The 24635-nt window shown below is 37.7% G+C and overlaps 1 protein-coding gene across 1 annotated transcript; it reads left to right on the top strand.

Moving 5' to 3' along the window:
• Window positions 1–2415: 2415 nt before the first annotated feature.
• Window positions 2416–24483, top strand: LOC106131567 (histone-lysine N-methyltransferase trithorax). The gene is made up of 13 exons (XM_013330692.2): window positions 2416–3145; window positions 4981–6172; window positions 6388–6579; window positions 6666–6997; window positions 7085–7615; window positions 7759–7932; window positions 8335–8544; window positions 9065–9226; window positions 9563–18970; window positions 19088–19311; window positions 19544–19671; window positions 19816–20006; window positions 20331–24483. The coding sequence occupies exons 1-13, from the start codon at window positions 2993–2995 to the stop codon at window positions 20502–20504; spliced, it is 13071 nt and encodes a 4356-aa protein (XP_013186146.2). The 5' UTR covers window positions 2416–2992; the 3' UTR covers window positions 20505–24483.
• Window positions 24484–24635: the final 152 nt, after the last annotated feature.

Raw genomic sequence — 24635 nt, forward strand, 5'->3', positions numbered from 1 at the left:
TAAGGGATAGGCTTACAAACTTGGTATTCTTTTTTTCATTTTTGATTCAGTCTTTTCAAGCCTGTTGGCTCTGTCTACCCCGTGTAGTCTACTTTAATTTCGACACCACCGCAACGTTTACTTAAATTTTGCACAACTTTTTACGGTAGAAAGACTGAGCTGCGAGACTTGGGTTTTTTACAGGATGTTTTTGATGGCTTTGATTTGACATACGAATAATATGACGAGTTAGCGTTTAAATATGAAGAAGATTTTATTGGTTGTTTTTCTGACGGTTTTTTGGTTTTACAAAATTAAGGCTGTTTTCTGACGTTCACCGAGCACAGCTCGGCCATCCTAGATTAATTCTAAGAAATGTAAAAAGAAATTTAAAAGTAGAAAAGACGTGCAAATACCTACGCCAAGTAAATTAAATACAGGATGTGAACACAAATAAATATGCAATGACCGCTCGCTAAATTATACATCGATCTTGTTTACCATGTTGGGTCTGACCAATTTTTTATCTATCTACCTACTCTTAATCCACGACCCAAACAATACAAAAAATATCTACCTGCTGTTGGGACGGGGTCAGATTTACGTAAAATAAGTAGTAAGCGTCTGATCTACAACGATGATCCTCCTTCCGAAAAAAGGTCTCAGTGAAAAATGTCTACAGTCCACAGTAGACGCGTCTACTTCGATCAATATTTTGTTGAAAGGAATACGGAAGCGTGCATTATCCTAGTTCTAGCATACCGCTTAAATTTGAATCACAAAACTTATTGCACCGCGCGCATTTCGACCGCACGGCTTGCGGTTTACCAAAAATCTCGCACAAAAACTTTACTAAACTCGAGAGAGCTACATGGATTACCGTGATTCATACGGGTGAGCCCCCAAAAGGGGAGTTTGTCCATTTTTATATTTACATCGTGTCCCTCGCGGCATGCGCGGCGCCTTCTTGCCAGTCTCGCTACTACAGTTTCACGCACGAACACCACAGCAATGAAAGTGATGTAAATAATACTCCTATCATAATATTTACTCGCGGATTGTTATTTTCAAAACATCGACAGATGATATCAGTGAAGTGTATGTGAATTTGTTTTAAAAAATGTGTGTTTTGTGTCAAAAACAACTAAGAAAGCGATCTTGAATGTGAATTGCTTGGCTTCGATCCGAAACCGAGGGAAATGCCGTCCGTTCTCAATGTGCCTATTTCAGGAAGCGTTTCAGCAAGGAACTTTTTGTTCACATAACTTACGCTAGAGGTCAGTATTGATTGTTTGCTGATAAGAAAATGAAATATGGTTAATTTTCATTTTAAATTCATATATACTTACATATTCGTAATATAGTTATGAATGTGTAGCTAGGGTTCAAGCACCGACCGCTCTTCCCTTTAACATCCCTTCTCCGCCCTTTACGCATGATCGACCGAGTTTGGGGTTCTCTGGGTAGGGAAGGGTGCGGGTATAATGCACGCATGTACTTATACCTACTACCTATAAACGTTGGGGACCTGCATATCTGTGCATTCATAGCGCAACTACCTTATTAGAACGTATGTAATATACACTGTTGGCTCAGTCTACTCCGCAAGGGATATATACGTGACTACATGTATGTATGTATAATATACACGCATGCTACATACCTTCCTATTACTTATTAACAACAAAATGCAATTACAGAGCAATTCAATGCAGTATTTTTTTTTTCATAGTCCCTGATAGGAAAAGTGGGACTACATTTTTTATTTATTTATACAATTAGGTACATAGGTAGGTATTAAGTTTAAGATTAGATAAATTTATTAACATGCTAACAGATTAGGACGTTTTGTTGCAGCAGGAAAAAGTCTTAGCCGCTAGTATTAATAAAGAATAGATCATAATGTGAAAACCTCATATTTCTTTAAAGCAGGGTAAAATATTTTTTTTAACTAAAGATAACATAATTATGTAAATCTAACTATAGGTATGTAGATAATCGACAAACAAAAAACTTTATTTTATCGCTTGCAACTTTAAGTAGGTAGGTGGGTATGCACTTCTCAATAGTGGTCGTGCATACAAAACAAACCGCTAGCAAAGATACATAATAAAAGTAAAATAAAAAAGCAAAGAAGATAGGCACAGAATAAAGGTATTTACCTACCTAATCACTACGTTTTATTATTTAGTCAGACAAACTGAATGTATGAAGAACGACATAATTAAATCATAACCATAACATTAATGCCATTCTATCTTACCGATATCATTTGCGCAGATTTACTGCGATATTCTTAGATAAGCGCACCGTTTTTATTGACACAAGGACGAAAAGACAGCTAAACGATGGTAGGTATCTATATATTTAAATAAAGAGAATGCGAAGTAATAGTAGCGAGCGACATGTTTGTTTTCATACCGGTCCGTATTAACGTTGCGATTGGTTCAAAATCCATAACTGGCCTCTGAGAGCCAGGTGTCGTTCACACCGCGGCCTCGCGCCTCGCTCGTCTCGTTAATCATTCGTGTTCGCTATTGTTAAAGCGCGGTGTACGTACAGCCATCTTTGTCAAATTACGGGCGATTCAATTACATTAATTCGGTTTGTTTGTGGTACAGAATCTAATGGAACAAAACGCGGAATCGACGCGTCGTTTGATAGAGTCGTATACATTTCTACATTCTCTTTTGTTCCAATACGGCAGGACGACGCGCTTCGTTGAATGAATGTGTTACGGCGGCGATAACAACTAGACAACCATTATAATGATGGATGATATCGTATTTTGCAAAAACAGTGTAAAGTGATCGTTTTTGTGAATAATGTGAAGGGTGTTGTAAATGTTTGTGTTCGGGTGTGTAAGCGATAAAAATTGCGTCGTAATTCAGTTGTATACATTGCATAAATGAGTGAAATGGCGATGCGGAGCGCGCGGGCCGGAGCATGCGCGCCAGTTTCCTTGCAATCGCTGGGAACGCACTGATTGTCCTTCGTTTACCTGTAAATCAAAATGGGAAGGTCCAGATTCCCAGGCAAACCGCTCAAATTCCATAACAGAAAGCGTATTAGTGTTTTATCGGGCGCTGTTTATCATGAAACTGCTCCAGAGAATCAGCCGCCCGCCCGTGGCTCGACGGCCACTGATTTTGTTGGGGAGAAAGAGGTAAAGAATGTTTCCAGTATTATCATTATTTTGCTTTGTTTATTTCACAATAAACAACTTTGATACGGAACTGTTGTTTTACGTAATAACTATGAGAGTGTAAAACATCGGACGGAACGTCAATTCCATTGCGTCAAGTACATTTTACATGTACCTACGTACCTACTTTGAGTTTGACATTTCACAAAATTAATTTCCTATCATTTATTTCATAAAAATATATATTTATATATATAAAGCCTCGTCAATGCTTATTATGATGGATCTCTTTCGATCGAACAGTTTTAGTTTTGTTTACCAATACATATGCCTAGGAACAGACCACATAACCTTTAAATATATTGACAACTCTACACTCCATTGTTCTTGTGAATGAGTCTGTTTTTTACCCATATAATATCTAAATTAGCCTGGATGATAACATAAAAAGTTAACCTAACCTTGAGTTTAGTTGGCTTTATTAGGTAGTCTTAAGTTGTTTCAGTTTTTGCCCTATTTTGACTAGTGCCTAATAATTATTAGTTCCGGGCTTTTAAGCAACACAATTCAGGATGTGTTTGGGAATACGCTCAGATGATGTTATTCTGAGAAATGATTTGACATAGGTATTATTACTTGATGTCTGTAGGGTTGCTAGGCGACTGGCTAAAGTCAAAGTCAGGGATTTGTTGATTGCTTGTTCGGTCAACATTTACGGTGTCTGGCCGTTAGCCGTGGTGTCTTTTGTTAGGCTTTAACTTTTTATATTCTAGATCAAGACTCAGAGCACCATTGGTTTAGACCAATAAAGCTAACAAAAAAATGGAAGCAAAAATATTTTTCTTTTTCGTAATTTGACTTTCTACTATATCTGAACTTTTATTAGTCAATGTTTTTACCACCACATATTGGATTCACATTTAAATTATTTACATCTAACTCTACATACATACATACATGGAATCACATCTATTTCTCTTGCGGGGCAGACAGAGTCCACAGTCTTGAAAAGAACTGATAGGCCATATTCTCCTTCTTCTATTATTAAGCCCAACAGCTAATGTTGGACTTAATGATAAAATTAATATTCATATAATGACAGGCCTGTCGCCCAAAAGAAGAATCCTTACTTTATGAGCTAATCCCTTAATCATATACTAATTCTAACTCATAAAATCCTGGAAGTTGTTAAAGTCCAGCCATTTCTTTAAATTTAAATATTTTTTTTTCACCTTTCCTTAAATTTGCAACATAAGTGATTTTTACTTGTCTGTAGTTATGTTCCTAGTGATATAATTATACACCATAACATAGTTATTAGAAAGCTATTCATTACTATCTAACTAGGAATATAATTAGTAAATGGGTAAAGTTCAGTGAAATGATTATAATAATATATTAAGTTATAATAATATTGAAATAAAAAAAAATTAAAAGTAATATTATATTTGTTTTTATTTTTATATTAATACAAAATCAACTTCATGTAAACTGCAATTTATTAAAACAGTAGTTTGCACTAAGACACCCTTTTAGGATACAGTGTTATTCATATTATGATTGTCGTTTTTCTTAGCTTTCACATTTAGATAAAACTGCAAATAATATCACTGGGTTATGAGGAACCGAATAATATATGCTTTCATCAATTAACCTATACCAGTACCCATAAAGATTTTGCATTTGATATTTTTATAATTACCTGCCTGCCTGACTATGGGAATATATTATATTATTTCTATAACAAATTTTACAGTTTCTTAATATGCATAGGTCTTATTAAAGACATCCAGATATAATATTTTGTGTTATAAAACAGTTAAATATTGGTTATCATTTAATCATTATGCTTTTAGGAGGAAGAAAAGAAAGAAAACAATAATGAGAGTGAGATAAATGACACTAGTAACAATAAAGTGATTGAGAATCCTATACCTTCGTTAACAAAGGACAGTGAAGACCAAGAACTCTCTAAATCACCAGTGCGCACAAGATCACAAAATAAAATGGAGCCAACAAAGGGAGATAAACCAAAACCAGTGAAGAAAACAGTCACTTTTGGCACTGTCGAAAGCTGTGATGATATCTATCTCCCACTGAAGAAAATACCAAAACATCATGCACCCCTTGTTCCAATCATTAAAAAGAAATCTGCTTTAAAACCAATGGAATACTCCAGCATTCTCAAACCTGCTAAGTTGACAGACTTGAGTTCAAAGTCCTCTTTAGATCATCAGGAAGGATATCTTAGAAAGAATTTGCATCCATTATCTAAACCAATGAACAAATTTTCACAATTTACTGAAAGCCGCTGCATGTCACCACCACCCAGGAACACATCACCAGTAGATAAGGAAAGTGGATCTTCAAAGTTTGTCTTACCAGCTAGGAGCAGTCACTCCTCAAGGGTGATAAAGCCTAATAAAAGATTTATTGATGGAGAAGAACAAGCAACTATCGCAAGCAGCATATCATCAGGGAAAGTTCTGAAGAAACCAAAATTAAAGAGGTTAGTTTTCAATAACTTACATGATGATGATGATACACCAGAAGATGACCAAGATAAAACAAAACAACAGTCTCTAAAATCATCCAACCTCTTCAAAGATAAAACTACAAATTCTTTCTCTGGTCTTAGCACTGGCCCCAGAAAATCAATGCATGATCTGTTCTCCTATGAAAAAGAACCTGAATATTCTCAGGACGAGAATTCAAACCTGGAAGGTCTGGAAAAGTTAAAAACATCAGATAAGGAGGAAAGAACAGGGCATGCAATGAGGAAATTGATGGACATATCAGATGCCAGTAGTTCAAGTAGTACTAGTAGTGGTTCAGAATCTGAAGAAAGTTGGGAAAGTGATAGTCCTGGTGGGAGTGGGGATGAAGAAGAGAGGCCAGCGCCACCCAGTCCTGAGAAAGAAAAGACTTCTGCTTCTCAGTTGCTTAGAGGGAAGGTGATAATCAGGGAAGCCCGGCTACAACTGAACCCTCCTGCTCAATCAACTTCTGGTCTTGATGGGCCCTTCTCTACAACAACGACATGTTCATGTAAGTAACATTAAATTTTTAAAATATCCCTTTCTACTAAGAGATCCAAATTATTTTAAGTAATTTCAAAAGAATAAGAATTTCCAATACAATATTTTTAAGGAATACTTTAAAAGTACTGTATCACATCATCATAATATTTTGTAATGTTTAATGTTATTGTAAATGATCATGTGTTGTCAACTATTATAAATGTCATGTCAATAATTTTTTAGCTCCCAACCCACCAACAACTGTCACATGTGGAGTATGTGGTGCAGTTCGTTTCTACAGGTTTGTGAAACAAGCCAGGAAGTTTGGGATATACTCCTGTGAGTCTTGTCGAAAGTTCATTTCAAAGATGTTGAAGAAAGAAAAGATGTCCCAACGAACTGGACCATTTGTTATGCAGTGCTTGCAGGGTGAAGGTTTGTATTATTTAGAAGTTCACTTTTTGTTTTACATTGCATCACATGTATTGAATAAAGGAACACATCCATTTTTCTTTCTTCAGGAAATTGCCATGTACCACCCATAGTTAGATCCCAGCAATGGAAGCTGCTAAGGTGTACCAACCAAGCCCGTTGTCCAGCCTGTTGGTTGAAAATGTGTCTGAAGGCATTCCAAGTGCCACCCAGTATAAAAGCCGGTTTGACAGCAATGTTGCCGCCTTTCATGAGGTCTGGAGTGAAGCCAGTTGGGCCTTTAACACAAGTGAACCCATTGAGGATTGGCTCCAACAATTCTACAGTACCAGTGTTTGCATTGCCTAGTACAGAAAATGAGAAACTCTTTACAAGTTTAAAATCATCCAAAAAGTCTTCTGAAGAGGTTGAAAGGGTTGAGGTAAATTTATTTAATGAAAACAAACTTGTATATTCAATCTAAGTTGTTTTTTATAAAATAACATTGATTAATGTCGTATTCTTTCAGGAGAAGCTTCAGAAAGACACATCTTCTGAGGAAGTACTTAGCAAAGAGTTAAGCGCAAACAGGAAACGTCGCATATCAAGGACCAAAGTAAGAAAGAAAGATAAGAGTGAATCCAAACAAACTGAAGATCCCAAACGGCAGAAGGTAGAACTCAAAGGACCTAGAGTTAAACATGTTTGTCGAAGTGCTTCAATAGTGTTGGGCCAGCCTATAGCAACATTCCCGACGCAAGAAGAGAAAGATAAGGAAAAAGTCACAGATGATGATCAGATGTCAATTGATAAAGATTCAGCAACACCAGACTTGTCAAGTTGTGAATCTGAACCAGACACCGAAAACAAGGTACCATTGGTTACCTTGGAGACACCAGAAACTGATAAAGATATAGAAGTTGAAATCACAGCAGAAACTAAAAAGAGAAAGGTGGAGATACCGATTAAGGCACAAAAAATAGAGTCTAGTGAGGATGAAACTGTTATGGACCTTGTGCCTAAGAAGACTGTTGTGAAACCTCTATCAAATGTTACCAATGTGAGATTTCTTTTCTTTACTTTCTTGGTTTATCGTGTTTTAACACTTAAATGATATTTTAGAAATTGAAACCTCTCTCATATATTATTAATACATAATCATTATATTTTTCATAGATTCTAAGTTTAATTATTTGTGTACAGGTACGAGGAAGATCCCAAAAATGTGGACAAAACAGATCGGAGTTGATTTGTGTTGACTTCTGGGAAAGTTACGATCCAGATGAAGTGTGCAGTTCTGGTTTTGGTTTGATTGGGACTGCTTCTTTCACTGTTGCCAGGCTGTGTTTCCTATGCGGAAGTGCCGGGAAAGAAAAGGTTCTATTCTTTTTGAAACAGATTTAAATATGTATTTGTTCTGGTTATACCCATGGGAGTGAGCGAGCCCATTGGCGGCAAATGTATGCTAGTTGTTATATTACAGTGCTGCACTTCTGATACTTTTCACTAGGGAAAGTCACATAGGGATAGTCCTTTTTTGTTATGTTTTTGTTTTCTATTTGTGTGCCAGATATTTACAAGTAGTTGTGCCGTTAGGAACACATATTTATTCGGGTGTCACAACTAGTTGTTCATGACAGATGGTCATTAAAAAAAACATCACATCAAACAATCACTCTTTTAATATAATATTTTAAAATAATAATACATTTCACAAATTGATGTAGGTACGACAGCAAAAACCTTAAAAACATTTTTGAATTCGCCTATCTCACATAGATGATCGCCTGTTGGAGTTGCTGCGAGTGGTACCACTCTTGGTGTGCGGAAGAGGCCGGCGGCGGGGCGGGCTGGACTTGCGGCCGGTGCGTGGTGTGCGCGGCGTGCGAGAGACCGGCCGCCCGCCGCAGCTGCAGGAGTTGCGGCCGACATTACCACGCCGGCTGTCTGCCCGCCGCGCCGCAGGATCATCGTAGCGACTATACGCAGGTACTTCTATATACAGTGAATGGAGGTCCCACTCTAACATATCCTCATCTTTTATGTCAATAAACGCAACACAAAGAAAAATAACTTCTCCGTCCTATTTAGGGACAATCCGATATATAGATTTTCGTGTTGTGTGTGTGTTTAATTAAAAGAAACATTTCAATGTCATCTTTTAGGCAAGGAGCTTACTGCACTACGTATTATTACTGTCACTTATTTGCAACTCAGGTCCATCATCAATCAAGCTGAACGCCTTCGAATCTTTTCGAGACTTCTCTGTCTAACCGGTACAAAATAAAAACGCTTTTTATGTGTTTATTGACGCGAAATGTGTAAGTGGCTGAATGGTGAAAGATTCAATGCTTAGTGCCTTTTATAAGATTACCGTAGTGAGTTACTCTCAGTAAATCTGATCACTCCACAAAAGTTTAATTGACATGTAAAAAGTATTAAAAATATTACTAAATAATTCCAATTCCACGTAATGAAAAATTATAATAATATCTCCCTCTGTTTTCAGATTTGCAGCGAATGTCTGAAATGCAAAAGCTGCGACAGCCGACGAGTCAGCAAGTTTGTGGGGAGCCTACCATTCTGCGGGCCTTGCTTCAAGCTGAGACAGAAGGGTAATTACTGTCCACTGTGCCAGGCCTGCTACAGGGACAACGATTTTGATAGCAAGGTAACTATCACATATGAAGAGGATAATTTTGCCAATTAAATCTATACCGGGGCTTGGGATTATTTTTTTAGGGGACGGGCTAGGCTTGCACTGTCGCTATTTAAATCTCAATTCCATCATTGAGACCTGAATGTGGCTTTTCAGTCTTTTTAAGACTGTCAGCTTTGTATACCCCACAAGAGATATAGACGTGATAATAATATGTACTTGTATGTATGTACAATGATTATTTTCAATTTTGATCTGATTTCGGATTTCGTAATGCAAAGGCTATTGGGATTTAGAGACTTTATAATAAACAGATAGTAATAAATACCTACTTATTTTCTATTCTAGATGATGGAGTGCGGGTCGTGCAGAAGATGGGTGCACGCCAGCTGTGAAGGGCTCTCCGGCGAGGGCTATCAACTGCTGTCGGCCCTCCCGCCGTCTATCGAATATATATGCTGCAAATGCATGCCCACCGACCCACCTTGGAGAAGAATGCTCACAGACCACCTCAAAGGAAGACTCCTACATCTACTTAAACTCCTCGCGAAAAACAAAAATGCCTGCGCGCTACTCAAATTAACCCCACATAAAAATACTCCCGTCCCTAACAAACCGTATCGACTCATGTCGCCGCAAGCGATAAGGAAGCTTCATTTCGATGGCGCTGATGATTCCATGAAGAATACGACAGAGACAAAAGTATACCGAAACACTGCTAGGGGAAGACGAAACAATAAGCCTGATGATGCTAATTCTCAGATATGGCACTGCTCATCATTGCTAAATGAAGCTATAGACAAAGATGTTCCGCATCCTTTGCATAAGGTAGTCAATCTCCAAGAGCCCTTGATGCAGAACAAAGAGATTTGCTTCTCAACAGGATTGTACGGCACTAAGACAGAGTTCGACGCTCCTTGTGTGGAAGTGCATGAAAATTTCACGCCACAAAAAACTGAGAAAGCGACAACTATGTTGCCGACGACTGTCCACGACGATAAGTATGAGGCCATATCTGATGATGATGAACCAATGAAACCATTCTCAGAAACTCGAAGCGAACAAGACCTGAGTCCAGCCCTTGTTAGGGCAAACATGGAAACTGATAATGTGAATCGAATTGTATCACCATCTTTGTTAGACATCAAAAAAAGAGTTAATAATGACGAGTATGTATCTCTGAAAGACTTCAATCACGAGATGAAGGATGTGATTGAAAGAACAGCAAGTATTGACCTCAAAGCGATATATAAGGAACTATTCACAGAGACATTCCCCTGGTTTGACTGTGAAAATAACTGTTTGCAACCAAACTTGGAGGTTGAAGGTGAACAAGATGACACAGAATCTCTGAAAGATCATGATATAACTGATAACAAAGATGATAAGTCTGCTATTGAGAAACCATTAGATCAAATTGTGCCAAAATTGGAAGTTGAAGATAATTTGGAAGAGGAATTACTTGATTTTTATTCAATAGAAGATTCAAGGATTTGTGTCCTATGCAAAGTGTCTGGTGATGGATTGCCGTCTTTGGAAGGGCGACTTTTATATTGTGGGCAGAATGATTGGATTCACGCGAATTGCGCTCTTTGGTCGGCTGAAGTGTTTGAAGAAATTGATGGTTCCTTACAGAATGTGCACTCGGCTATATCTCGTGGTAAAATGATCAAGTGCGCTGCGTGTGAAGTGAAAGGCGCTAGTGTAGGCTGTTGCGCCAAAAACTGCAGTGAAACATATCACTACACATGCGCCAGAAAAGATAATTGCGCATTTATGGACGATAAAAGGGTATTCTGCCCAGCCCACGGGAAAGATGTCCCAAAAAAGAGTTTACAAAAAGACGCCGACTTTGAGCTTACACGACCAGTTTATGTCGAGCTAGACAAGAAGAAGAAGCGTTATAGTGAAATTAACAAAGTGCAATTCCTACTTGGATCTTTGACAGTCAATTCCCTGGGAAAGATAGTACCCTCAGTCTCAGATTTTGAAGAGTTCCTAATGCCAGTTGACTTTTCATGTACTCGCCTATTTTGGTCGAGCAAGAAGCCTTCTAAAATAGTCAGATATACTATTAAAACAAAACTTTTATTAGCTGAACCATTGCCAGGTTTCGACTTTGGAGTAAATATAACTGTTGATCACTCAATGGAAGTTCAAGTTGTCGATAGAGTGATAGCTGAAATTGGTGCTTGGCATAAAAGCCTAGAAACTGGGTCCAGCAAGACTGTTATGATGTTGAAAAGCGATAAATCGCCGATTAAATTTGGGAACAATGTTACGCTTGAAGATCTGGCCGTGAAACAAGTAGTTGAATATCTTCTCGATAATATTTGCAAACAAGAACAGCAAGACGAAGAAGAACCTCAAAACACTGCGGATTTATTCCCACCTGAAGTAAAAGACGCCATCTTTGAAGATCTGAACCATGACTTATTAGATGGCATATCAATGCAAGATATATTCCAAGATTTGAAGAACGAATTCTACTGTCAAATCCAATCTGATGATAAGAGTAATGATATTGACGAACTTTTAAATGCCAGACTGGAATCAGGGCGACAGAATCATAACTTTAAGACTTTGACAACAGGACGTGGCCAACAAAGATCTAGCAGTCTTAATCTGAACAATAAATTTGATACTAGTTTTCTTTCATCTACCATAAAGAGATGCAAAATGGGTAAAACCTCAACAGTAACTGGAAAACTAAGTCCAGTTCAAAGAGCTATGTTATTAGAAACTGCATTAGATGCAAACAAGGATGCAGAGGGTAATATGGAAAAGAAATTAAAAACTGAGGATAGTAATAATACATCTCTATGTGATGAAAGTCCACATACCTCAGGGCTTAATTTCCGCCCTGCTTCTCCTAAGAAAGACGAAAGTACTAATGAAAAACCAGATAAGACAGAGGGTTATTATACAGATGTTATTGATTTCTACACTAAGATTCAGTGTAGCCCCATTTCCCAACTGGATGGTGCCGCTGATTGGTCAGGATCGGAAAGTACGTGTAGTTCCCGCCCAAACAGTCCGCGGAATAATGAAGAAGACTTTTCGCCAATTCAACAACTAGATGGCGCTGAAGATAACCATCCTAGTGACAACGCTCAAAGAAATCAAGCAAATCAGTTTATGTATCGAGCCAGTGGGTCTGAGAGTACTTACACTGTAACTATCGCTGGCAATTCCATAAGTGGACAGCCTGAACTCGTTATGAGGCCTTTGGATGACGTTTCTGGGGCTTCTGGACAGTTGGAACACTTAGTAAGATGTGATAGATGCCAGTGTACTTACAGAAATAAGGAGTCATATGATAGGCATGTACCGACTTGCGATATGATGTCCACAAGTGAGAGCGAAAGTGAAAATCCGAAGTCGCCAGAAAATAGAACATTGACGACATTGCAGAATGCATTCCAAGGAGCTTTTGCTCAACCAATGATCATACATGCAGGAGTCGTCAGTGGCAGCGAAAACACCGTGAAAGCACAGAGCATTTCTGCTAGAAGAACATCAATTAATACCAGACAGATCACTATTAACGGTACTATCGTCGAGACCCCATCTCCAGGGCCGTCGAATGAAATGACGATGACTATTACAGAACAAATGAAATCTGGCACGGTTATCTTTGATCAGAGCAAAACCACGAACGTGCAAGCGTCTGCTAATCAACAAGTGTTATCATCTCCGCAAATCGTTGTTACGCCACAAATGTTATTACCACCTAAAACAAGCTCGGCCGGTGGGCAGAAAATCATGACGCCCCAAATAATAACCCAGCCTGGTATTTTACCGTACAACATATGTGTAAAACCAGGTAATGGCAATAACTTACAACAAATACAAGGAAGCGATATGGCACAGTTGCTATCAGGGACAGGAGGCATTCAAGTTATTTCTTCAAACTCCAACCAAGTCCTCACAATACCATCAAATCAAGGGAATATAACACCACTAATGCAAGGCAAAAACCAAGTCACAAATTTCCCAAATATGGCTAGTGCTACTTCAATCGCACTCCCAGTAAATTCTCTTCAAGGAATGCCAAATGCTTCGATTATTCAAAATATTCAACCCATGATTCGACCACAAATACAAGGAAACCCTACTATAGTTGTTCCTGCAATGTCAGCGCAGAGACTGGCCTCGCCAAGTACTCAAAAGCAACAGATTCTATTACCGGGGAATCAAAAATCGCCTAAGAAACAACCTCAACCAGTTCAGCCCAAACCAATATTCCAAGCTGCTAACAGAGGCAGAGGTCGGCCAATACCTAAGCCCACTACAATGAAAAGACATACTAAATTAGAAAAAACGTTTACTACAATCAATCAATCGCCATTAGGACCTGGCAATACTGTTATACAGCTACAAACGAATAATCAAACTGGACAACCGTCTATCATAGTACAACCTGTAGCCAACCAAAACATCATGTCTGCCTATGTTGAGGCACTATCTCAGCAGCAAAACCAAAATATGCAGTATATCGCCACGATAGCGCCTCAAGGCGACTTCAAGACTGGGCCAACCCAATTCATTTCACAAGGCGGTCTCATGCCGCAAACATTCCAAATTCAACAAACGGAGTCAGGAGGGTTGGTTGCAGTTCCCAGTGGTGGAATCCCAGTGTTACTCCCTCAAGGAAATGTTGGGATATTGCCCCAAACCCTACAACAAGGCGCAACAATTTTACCACAAGGCGCAATTCAGACTCAAGGAATTATATCACAAGGACCAAATGGACCCACTATTCTTCCCCAAGCGATCCATACGCAAAATGGCGCGACATTAATACCTCAAGGAACAATACAGGGATTGACCCCTGGGAATATTTCATCTCAAACTGCGACGTTATTGCCGAATAATACGTTACAAACGGCGGGCGCCACAGTCGTCCCTCAAAGTGGAATCGGTAATGGACAAACAACGATAATTCCTAATGCATTGCCATCTCAAGGCAATGCTTTGATATCATCGGCTCCCGGAGCTACAATTCTACCGCAAGGAACATTACTACCCCAGTTTTGTAACGACCAAGTCATACTTGGGTCCACACCAACTTTAGAAATGGTCACAGATCCGTCTGGTTGTATGTATTTGACGACTACACAACCGGTCTACTATGGATTGGAAACAATAGTACAGAATACTGTCATGTCATCTCAACAGTTTGTGTCAACTGCTATGCAAGGAGTACTTGCCCAAAATAGTAGTTTTTCAGCTACGACAACTCAAGTTTTCCAAGCCAGTAAAATTGAACCGATAGTAGAGGTACCATCAGGTTATGTAGTCGTTAATAATGTTGGAGATGGAGTGGCGCAAGTAACGTCTACGCCAAATGTAGCTGCTCAGTCTGTCCAGTCGTCACCGCCAACACTGAAAAATATAAAAACAACAGTACCGAATCTGACATTGCAACCATTGCCGGACAAATCGTCAAATAATCGTCAGACTCCAAAAGTTATCCAGATGAGCCCATCGCCAATGCCTATAGGTTCACAAGGCAATATTATTACTGCGAGGCAGAATATTAACCCTATTACCTCACAAATACATGGCATGACGCTGTCGAGTACTCCCCAAAATATACAAAGAAGTATTGCCAAGCCAAGCAATGTAACGATGTCGCCAAACGTGACTCTCGTAGCATCGATCGGACAGCCAGTTATGGCTATTTCGCAATCTGTGCCTAATTCTGTTCCATCCTTCTCCTTGCAATCCATACCTCTATCGCAACCGATAGTGTCAAGTTCAATAGCACCTTCTGCCAACAAAAATAACATGAAGATTGAGAACTCGCATGTTATTGAAATAAGTGGAAATCTGCACGAAAGTTCAAATTCTTCTAGCATGCCAACTATAAGTGTTACACAGAGTTTAAAATCTCCGACACCATGGAGGCAAATAAACACACCAAGCAATGTTAACACAGATAAAATTGATATGCATAATATGACGGTGAAGACGAGTAATAGTTGCTCTATAAATATTCAGAGCAATGTCCCAGGAAGACCACACCACAATGATGTGGAAAAAGTTAATCAGAATTGTTTGATGTCTTTGACAAATAATGGCATGTCAGGAGTCAATTTGCATGCCCATCAATTTGAGTCTAATTTGAATGTCAGTCAACATTCGTCATCCCACTCTACAAGCAATAATGTTATACAAATAACAGCTGGAAACATATATCCTCCTTCTTCAGTCATGAGTAGCAACTTTGATGCTGACACTACATTGAAATTGAGCAAAATTAACGCTCTGTCGAAAGCTGAAGGTGGACATTTAAATTTCTCGCAAGAAATTATGGCGTCGCATTCACAGCAGCACGCCCAAAATGATAAAACTTTTCAAAATATGGGTAACAATGATAACAAACATAACGATAACATAAACAACCAAATGAATATTCATAAACTTAACAGCTGCCAAGTAGCTAGCAATATGAATAGCACACCATCTATCAGTATTATACCGCATAATGTAATGCGACCACCAATGCAAAACAATCAGAACTCTATGCCTGTTGGTAATAATCAAAATCAAATGTGCTCTATATCAAATACATCCCACAGTCAAGTCCAAATAATGAATTCTGGTAACAATTCGATGCAGAATATGAATATGTCCTGCCAAGAAAGTACAAACAATAGAGTCAACATTACTGTATCAAGTGACAACAGTCAGCAAAATACCTCTCAGCATGACATATCAAATTCAATGAACTCTTCAAGCATGACTCATGGGAGTATGCAAATTATAGCGCACGATAATAACCAACATGCAACTCCCAATCAAATTCATATAATGAATGGACAAATCCAACATAACCAACATAGCCGACAAGGTGAAAGTAACAATCAAATGCAACAAATGAATCAACCATCATCTAATCGATCTTTTCCCGACAATGTACACGGAGGTCAGTCGAACATGTTATCAAACAGAAGCACGCCCGACAATGCCAATCTTATGAATCAGTCAATGAATATGCATGGACTTAACAATCATAGCATGAATAGAAACGAACTCAATGATTTGAATCACATGCATATGCAACAGTCCATGTCCAATATGAATAATATGCAGAACAATCGAATGATAATGGAGAACATGCAGTCTCACAGTATGAACAATATGGGTCACCAGATGCATTCAAATAGGTCGATAGATAACATGCACAACAACCAATTGCATTCAATGCAGCCAATGAATCACCATATGAACAATAGTGGTCGTTCACAGATCGATAATAACATGCTTGTAAACCAGCAAATGTCGCTTTCTCAAAACAGACAGCTGGATAACATTAGTCATCATCACCAACATCAAATGCCGAATGTTATGCAAATGCAAAATAGCCGATCGCATATGGATTCCAACTTGATGGGAATGCATCAACATGTTCCTAATCAAATGCATAACAGGCAAATGGATAACAGCATGCACATGCACCATATGTCTGGAAATACCAATATGAATATGAACAGCCAAATAGACAACTCGAATGGCATGTCAAATATGCACAACAGACACGATAATAACTCGCTTTCAATGCAGAATCTCAGCAACTTGAACCAAATTCAGAACAATAGAAGTACAATGGATCATGCATCAATGATGCAACATCAAATGCCTAACATGAATTCTATGAGCAATATTGGGATGCATAGCAATATCAACAGTTCGATGCAGATAACGAACAACGGCCATCAATCAATGAATAACTCTTTAATGCATGTCCCTAACATCCCAGACATTAAAAATGAAATTCAAAATTCGTGCAGCGGCAGTTGCTCAAGCACTCCGTTTCCTAATAGTCAAAACTTTGATATGTGCTCAAATATGAACGCTAATTCCAATATGAATATGGGCGCAAGCAATATCATGCATAATATGAATGTTAATAGTAGCTCCAACATGATGATCAATTCCGTCAATAATAACTCCATGTACGGGCAGAACAATCAAAGCAATCTGGCGAGCCATGATATGCTAATGAGTTGCAATAACGCAGCCGATCATAGCGTAAACAATATCATGCCTGGCAATTCTAATCACCTTATGATGAATAATCCCCAGGCACACACAAACTCTAATCAGAATCAATTATTGACTGGTCAAGTCAATAATACGCAAATGAATATGAGCAGTTGTAGTATGGCACCCAATAACACTCCACAAGCTACAATGACGAATTTGGATAATCAAATAAACAGAAATAACATCCCTGTCAACGATCCTCCTAAATTTACACAAGAACCTTTGAGAGGAAAGACTATGATGGGATCAGCAACTAATACAAACATGCCAATGCCTAATATACCAAACAATGATTGTGCAAAAGTAAACTTAGGAAATGAGAAACAAGCTAATAATAACATATCTGTTAATAATCAAATTGGTTACATGCAAATGAATGCCCAGAACAACAGGGTGATCAACTTGCCTGAGAGAAACAGGATGAATAACGCAAATATGGACAATAATTTGAATCAGCACGTGCAACAACAGCACAATATAAGAGTTATGACGAACAACAATAACAGCAATGTATCTGGCATCAGTTCAGATCCCTTGACATTCCAACAAAAAAGTGAAAACAATAGCACGATGATCAATGTACCCTTTCAAGCTATACCTAACAGTGCGCCTATGAACATCAACGTAAACTCTAGTAATAACACTGTAAACATAACTGTTCAGAATAATTTAGTTGATCCGAAGATAGCGTCGAAGGCTGGAACAGATATCAACTTTCCACTTCAACCCAACACTAATTTACTCCAAAACCAAAATAATTCAGGGAATATGATTTGCATACCGGTTCAAAACAATACTATTAATTTACCAACTCAAAACAGTTCTAGTATTACGCTGCCAAAAGCACCACCGACGCAGCAATCAGGAATACCTACTAATGTGGTAAATCCAATGTCGATGAGGCCAATGAACAGAGTATTGCCTTTACATAGAGACGGCCAGAGCAAATCAACTAAGAGTGCTACTGTCACCAGTAAAACTCCAGCTGTACCGAAACAGAGGCCCGTCAGCCACGATATGCCAGATCTCAACATCAAAGACGAAACCATCGATAGCGACCTTGAAAAGGCTATTGAAGAATCTAAAAGAATGATGGAATTGGAAAGGGTTAAAAGGGAGAAAGAAGAGAGAGATGCGGCTCGTGCTATGCAACTATCAGCTGAAATACATCAAGCTAATACTAGCACTGCGTCAATTGCTGTAGAATCTAGAGCTAGTGAACCTGTACAGCCTAAAATGACATCTTTGCCAAATTTAGATGCCGAAATTGAAGTTGAACCGCCCAAAGTATTAACGGAAAAAGATATCAATAAAACACTGGCGTCTAAGATGCCTAGTGCGCCGACAAAGATAATAAAACGACCATTCAGTGATAAGAAGAGTGAGTCCGAAACTGCTGTGACTAAAAAGCAGTCAAAGAAAGGTCAAGAGAACAAGGCATCTCCACCGAAGCAGGTTCCAGATCCACCCAAAGACGATGGCCCTAAATTAATATACGAAGTAACATCTGAAGACGGATTTAGCTACAGTTCGCCTTCACTAACAGATCTTTGGGCGAAGGTGGTGGAAGCTGTTCAAAACGCAAGGAAGCAATCAGGGTTGTCATTGATCAATTACAATTTACCGTCGAGTCTTTCGGGCGCACATCTTCTGGGACTAAACAATAATGCTTTACGCTATCTTATTGAACAGTTGCCTGGGGTAAGTTTACTTTTGTTTGCATTATAATTTTCTTTGTGTTTGATGTCATAATAATTAAAATAGTAATTATTAAAATATTTGAATAAGATTTTAGTTACAAAATTATCTTTCTTTTAGGCGAGTCGCTGCACCAAATACAAGATCCGGCAAGGTCGCCAGCTAAGCAGTTGGGATAACAACTTGGACCTTAGTGAAGGTTTCAAAGAGAGTCCTTGGGGCAGTGCTCGCACCGGGCCTGTAGCGAGGAAACCGAGCCACGACATGTTCAGTTGGATGGCATCGCCGTTCAGGGAGGAACCGCCGCCTTTTGGTGGTCAGGAATCGGAGAGCTCTATTTCTAGGTGGGTCTTTGATGTATGTGTGATTAATTTTCTTTTAATGCAGACTTGTTATAACCAAATTGTTAGCTTTTATATTTGTTTTTATGTAATGTGGATATGCTGAAATTACAAGACATATTAGTGTTGCTAGAAATAGTAAAGAAACTAGTATTAATTAGCTAGTAAATTTGACACCACAAGTGTTTCTGTGTTTAAAAAATTAATTCGTGTTTTCTTATTATTTTTATCGCAGACGGCTGGCAACACTACCGCCAGCAATGAGATTTAGGCAGCTGAAAGAGACGTCTAAAGTGTCTGTCGGCGTCTACAGATCTCACATTCACGGAAGGGGCTTATTCTGCAAGCGAGACATTGAAGAAGGTAGTCTATCTGATTATTAAGCTTGTGTAAGAGTCGGAGAGAGAAAGTTAAACCAATACCCTTTGTTTTGCTACTATTTGAGACAGTGTATTAATTTAGTTCAGATGATGTGCAAAGGGCTGATGATGAATCTTTGTTTCCCAGGTGACATGGTGATCGAGTACGCCGGCGAAGTGATTCGAGCGGTGTTGGCCGACCAGCGGGAAAAGAAGTACGAAGCTATGAGCGGACGTCGCGGCGTTGGCGGCTGCTATATGTTCCGAATCGACGATAATCTCGTGGTAGACGCGACGCTCAAGGGGAACGCGGCCAGGTTCATCAACCACTCGTGCGATGTGAGTCTTAAGTTTTCTTTAGGGTACAATCCTAAATATTAATCTTATCTTTCCCCCGAGGCACCAATAGAAAAACGAATAGGACCAACCCATCTCTTTCCCATGGATGTTGTAAAAGGCAACTAAGGGATAGGCTTGTAAAATTGGAATTCCTCTTGTAGGCGATGGGCTAGCAACCTGTCATTATTTGAATCTCAATTCCATCATATAGCCATACGGCGTTTTCGCGTTTTGCAAGTACAATCTTTTCTTTTCGTTATATGGATTTGTTTAGAATGCTGAAGGATATCAGTACAGAGTTTTAATAACACTATTTAATTACAGCCAAACTGCTACTCCCGCGTTGTGGACATCCACGGCCACAAACATATCCTGATATTCGCGCTGCGTCGCATTAGCATCGGGGAAGAACTAACTTATGACTACAAATTCCCCTTTGAAGAGGTCAAGATCCCTTGCACTTGCGGAGCCAAGAAATGCCGCAAGTACCTGAACTGAACACGCGTGAGTCTTTCTGTCAATTAAGTCTTCAAATCTGACAAACGTGGTTTCCATAGTATACGTGCCGGCCTTCGCGTCGTGCTTGTGACATAACGGAAACTTCGGTAAGCTCGGGCAAAATCGCCCAAGTTTTGAATAGCATAATTCTAGAAGTACATACTGACTTAGACGTATTTTAAACATAGAAAATTTTTGAACGGATATAAAATAAGGAACGGAACTTATCACAGAAATGTAAATCGATGGATCTCCTGAGAATTCTAAGTACATTTTAGAATTTAGAGTGGGGAAGTGTGTGACGGTTTAGGTGTGGAATGTCCTATTTGCAACATCGTTGCGCAAAATATGCCATAGACCAGAACAAAAAAGAAAAATTGAATATTCGCCTAATTAGAAAAAAAAATTACAGTTTGCTCTTAAATCTCAAATCAAATTTATGATGTGTGAGATCAAATTTTATTCACATGTTATTTTTCGAATCGGATGTTTAGCGCTTAAATCTGTGCGAGGATGTAATACTGGGTCGAGCACTTTGTTAGTGTATGCATTATAATGTAAGACAATAAGTCAAATTCACATATCGCGTAATTCCCACCAAGTATGATACTTGTTCGGCAGACACGCTGGACACTATACCGAGCGGCGGCTGAGTGGCTTTTTGTACCATTTTGTAGTGCTATCCCGCTTGTAACATTTGTGAACGAGCAGGATAGCACTACAAAATGAATAACTGAGCACCATGACTTGTTAACTGGCCCTGGCCCTCGGTATAAAATCTTACGTGAATCTTGTTATGATCTCTTTCTTGAATCTGCCCAGTGTTTACAATTGTTGGATTGTATAATTTGGACTTAGTTTTTACTTAATATCTTTATTTTGTGATAAGCTTATACATTTTGTAAATATTTTTTTTAAAGTTGCGTTGTTTTTGGATGGATTGGTCGCGAACTGCCAAGTGTTTTACACTTAGATGTGATATGTTTAGCCCCGTTTCGGGTACGAGTATGGTTAGTGCGTAGGTAGTGTACATTTGTTCCTCATTTTCTTATTGTTTACTTGTGATCAGTTAAGTCTCGACTAACATAGCGGCGATCGTGTACATATATACCGAAGGGAAATCTAGGATACTGACTAATCATATTGAAATTAGTATATTCAAAAAGAAGGGTAGCAAGGTTACAAGTACAATGTACTTTTTAGTAATTTTAATGAGTATTGTATAGTGAATTTGTAAATAAGAGGAATTATCTGTCATAATAATGAAGTTAAGAAACAAATCGTTTTATTGTAGTCATAGTAGTAGGTTGTATTTGATTTTATGATTTATTTTGTATATAATAAGGTTGTAATGAACGGGGCAGAAATGGGCGCGAGGCCTCGGGCCTTCAGGAGACTACCAGTTACACAGCACGGTTTAACAAGAATGCACATTTTTAGCTTTAATACAATGACAGCACAGCTTATTTCCAAACACTTTTTAAATGGATTTAAATCATCTTTCGTCGTATGATTTGTTTGATTGGCAGTAATATATTTTTAGCATATTAATTCTCTAAGCATTTATGGACTGGACATCGGTAACACATCACAATAAAATCATCACAGTTAGAGGCCGAGCTACTAATTCACAATGACTAGTAACACATTAATGTTAGTTAGATGCAGAAGTAATATAGAAATTACCATATAAGTTGTCAATAGCCTTACATAATACGTATCCGGTATAGATAATAAAATCTTATTATTTCCTATACTCTAAATCAGTATCCAGAATAACAGGAAGCATAAGTTAGATTTAATATTACCGCCACAGTCCTGCTTTTAAAAAAATTATGGCGGATTATCACCGTCGTGCGATATAATCTTTGCTTTTCTATATTTGAACCATTTTGAATGTATTGATAAAGATGGAAGTTTAAAACCAGTTGCAAGAGAAACATTTCATTTACAAATGAGTGCCAGCGACTTAAGTTCTATACCAAATTCTCTCTATTTTTATCTGTATTTCATTTTTGCGGGCTCCTATTTGTACTTTCTGGAGTAATACTCCAAAGCCAAGACCGTTTTTAGATTTTTTTTCCTATTGACATCTTATTGGCGGTTGGTTCATTTATAGAAACACTTATCATTAAGCAATCTGAATGCCATAGGGTAAATTGTCTAATATATTTTGTTACTGCATCTAACAATAGCAGTATTAACTTAATATTGTCCCCAAGTATTTTATAGTATAAAACAATGGAGCAGATTAATATAGTATGAAAATGTTCTAGAGTAAGCCTAGTAATTTTCAAAATTTGTACACGATAACAATTTGTTTGGGTAACATTTTAAGGAGATATGATTAACGAATATAATGTTAAAGGTCAAAATAGATACAATGCCTTTCTGTTATATAATAAAAGGGTCTTATAGAAGTATATAACCCACCAAATTTGGATTTTTTTTTAACGAATAAATCTAAATCGTGTGACCAGTATATGATTTTTGAGGAACCATCAAAAATGCACCAATTTTAAAGAAATCTTACCTTTCAAACTCAATAAGAGTTAGATATGTCAGATTTTTTGTTTCTTTTTAAACATCATGGAGCCTATTTGTGTAATCGTAGAAGACTGACAAAATTATACTTCTGTAACACACTTTATTAGAAAAAAAAGGTAATTTGATATTCAAACAGTACATACTTTTGTTTTTTTTTGTTTTGAAAAAATATACTGTTTTAGTTTTGGAATTACATTTTCAGAAATCAGCTTATGGGAGTGATTTCACATTTTTTCTAAGGTCCTTTATCAATTGTTTAACAACCTGTACATTGTAAATATAAATAGTGTTGTATTTGTGTTGTATTGTAGGGTGTTAACATTAAAATAGACGGATTGTTGAGCTAAGGATAAACGGACCAGTAGGGATGTTACAAGATACAGCTCCTACTCGATAAAAAACAAAGCTGCCCCCGTAGAGAACGCGATAGTTTTTTGCGCGCTAAAACGGCGACGCGCGTGCCATGCTGCGGGGGCTGTAGTAATATGATACAAGGACACAATTAAATATTACTTAAGTACATAATTGTGGTCTTACAATTTTGAGCCCTACATACTTTTTACAGGTGTGCAAATTGAAATGAAAAGCTTTTAATTAAATTCCAATAGATAGTCTCTGTAATACGTACTTTGTAGCTATTTTTATCGACTGCGAACTGTGTCATGTAATTTAACGATCCTAATGGTGGCTGTGACTCTGTCAAGTTGTAAGCGCCTAATAAGCCAGGACATATCCCTATAAGCTAGTCTGTATCTGTTGTAACCTGTCACTTGAAGACCCACAGCCATCGCGCGAGGCCGATCTTATCGAACGGTTGATATTTGTTTACATTTTGATATGAGATAGTCGGAATTATAGTTTACATCGAGTAATGATAATAAATAAAAAGTACAGGTAATTTTAATCATTATACTTAACAATTATTTTTTTAAATTAGTTTTATATTAAACATAATATTAACATTTCATTTCAACTTCCTGGTTCTTGTATTTTTTTTAAATATTGACATGAAGGTAGAATTTGATGGGTAATTTACTTGCCGAGTCGATTCGAACGCCTCTAGAGGAAAACTTGTTTGATAGGCGAGCGGAACTTGAAAATATGCTTTAAAATTATGTTATTTTATTAGTCCTGTATACTTTTAATTAAAAGACCAAATCACCAAGTGATGAATCAATTGAGTTTATTGTAAGTATAAACATCTGCTCTTGATATTATTTTTTGTGTTAAAAATAATGCTTTTATTTTTAATGTACACAATGCCATTTTGCCTAATGTTATTATAAATTATATTGAATTGCTTTAAAAGCACCAATTTTACAATGCATAGTTTCTATGACCTGTCTATACATTTTATTACTTTATTTATTTCTATGATTATTTTGTATTGTGGTAAATTTTACCAAAAATAAAAATACTAAAATGTGCTTTACTTTTTGTTTTATTCGTCTTATCTAATCATAGAATATATTTCATACACGATCACCTATTTTATAAAAGACTTCGTCGATCACAGTCGCATTTATAAGCGAAGTAACATTTTAGTAAAACCTCGCAAGTAACAAAAATGAGATATTATTTAAA

This window comes from Amyelois transitella, chromosome 20 (assembly GCF_032362555.1).
Source record: "Amyelois transitella isolate CPQ chromosome 20, ilAmyTran1.1, whole genome shotgun sequence".
Classification (NCBI taxonomy): domain Eukaryota; kingdom Metazoa; phylum Arthropoda; class Insecta; order Lepidoptera; family Pyralidae; genus Amyelois; species Amyelois transitella.

What these genes read in the sequence shown, in the direction of transcription:
- LOC106131567 (XM_013330692.2), top strand. Translation starts at nt 2,993, where the DNA reads ATGGGAAGGTCCAGATTCCCAGGCAAACCGCTCAAATTCCATAACAGA. An exon ending in GCAGTGCTTGCAGGGTGAAG is followed by an intron (nt 6,580 to 6,665) that starts GTTTGTATTATT and finishes TTCTTTCTTCAG; the next exon opens with GAAATTGCCATGTACCACCC. An exon ending in GAAGTGCCGGGAAAGAAAAG is followed by an intron (nt 7,933 to 8,334) that starts GTTCTATTCTTT and finishes TATCTCACATAG; the next exon opens with ATGATCGCCTGTTGGAGTTG.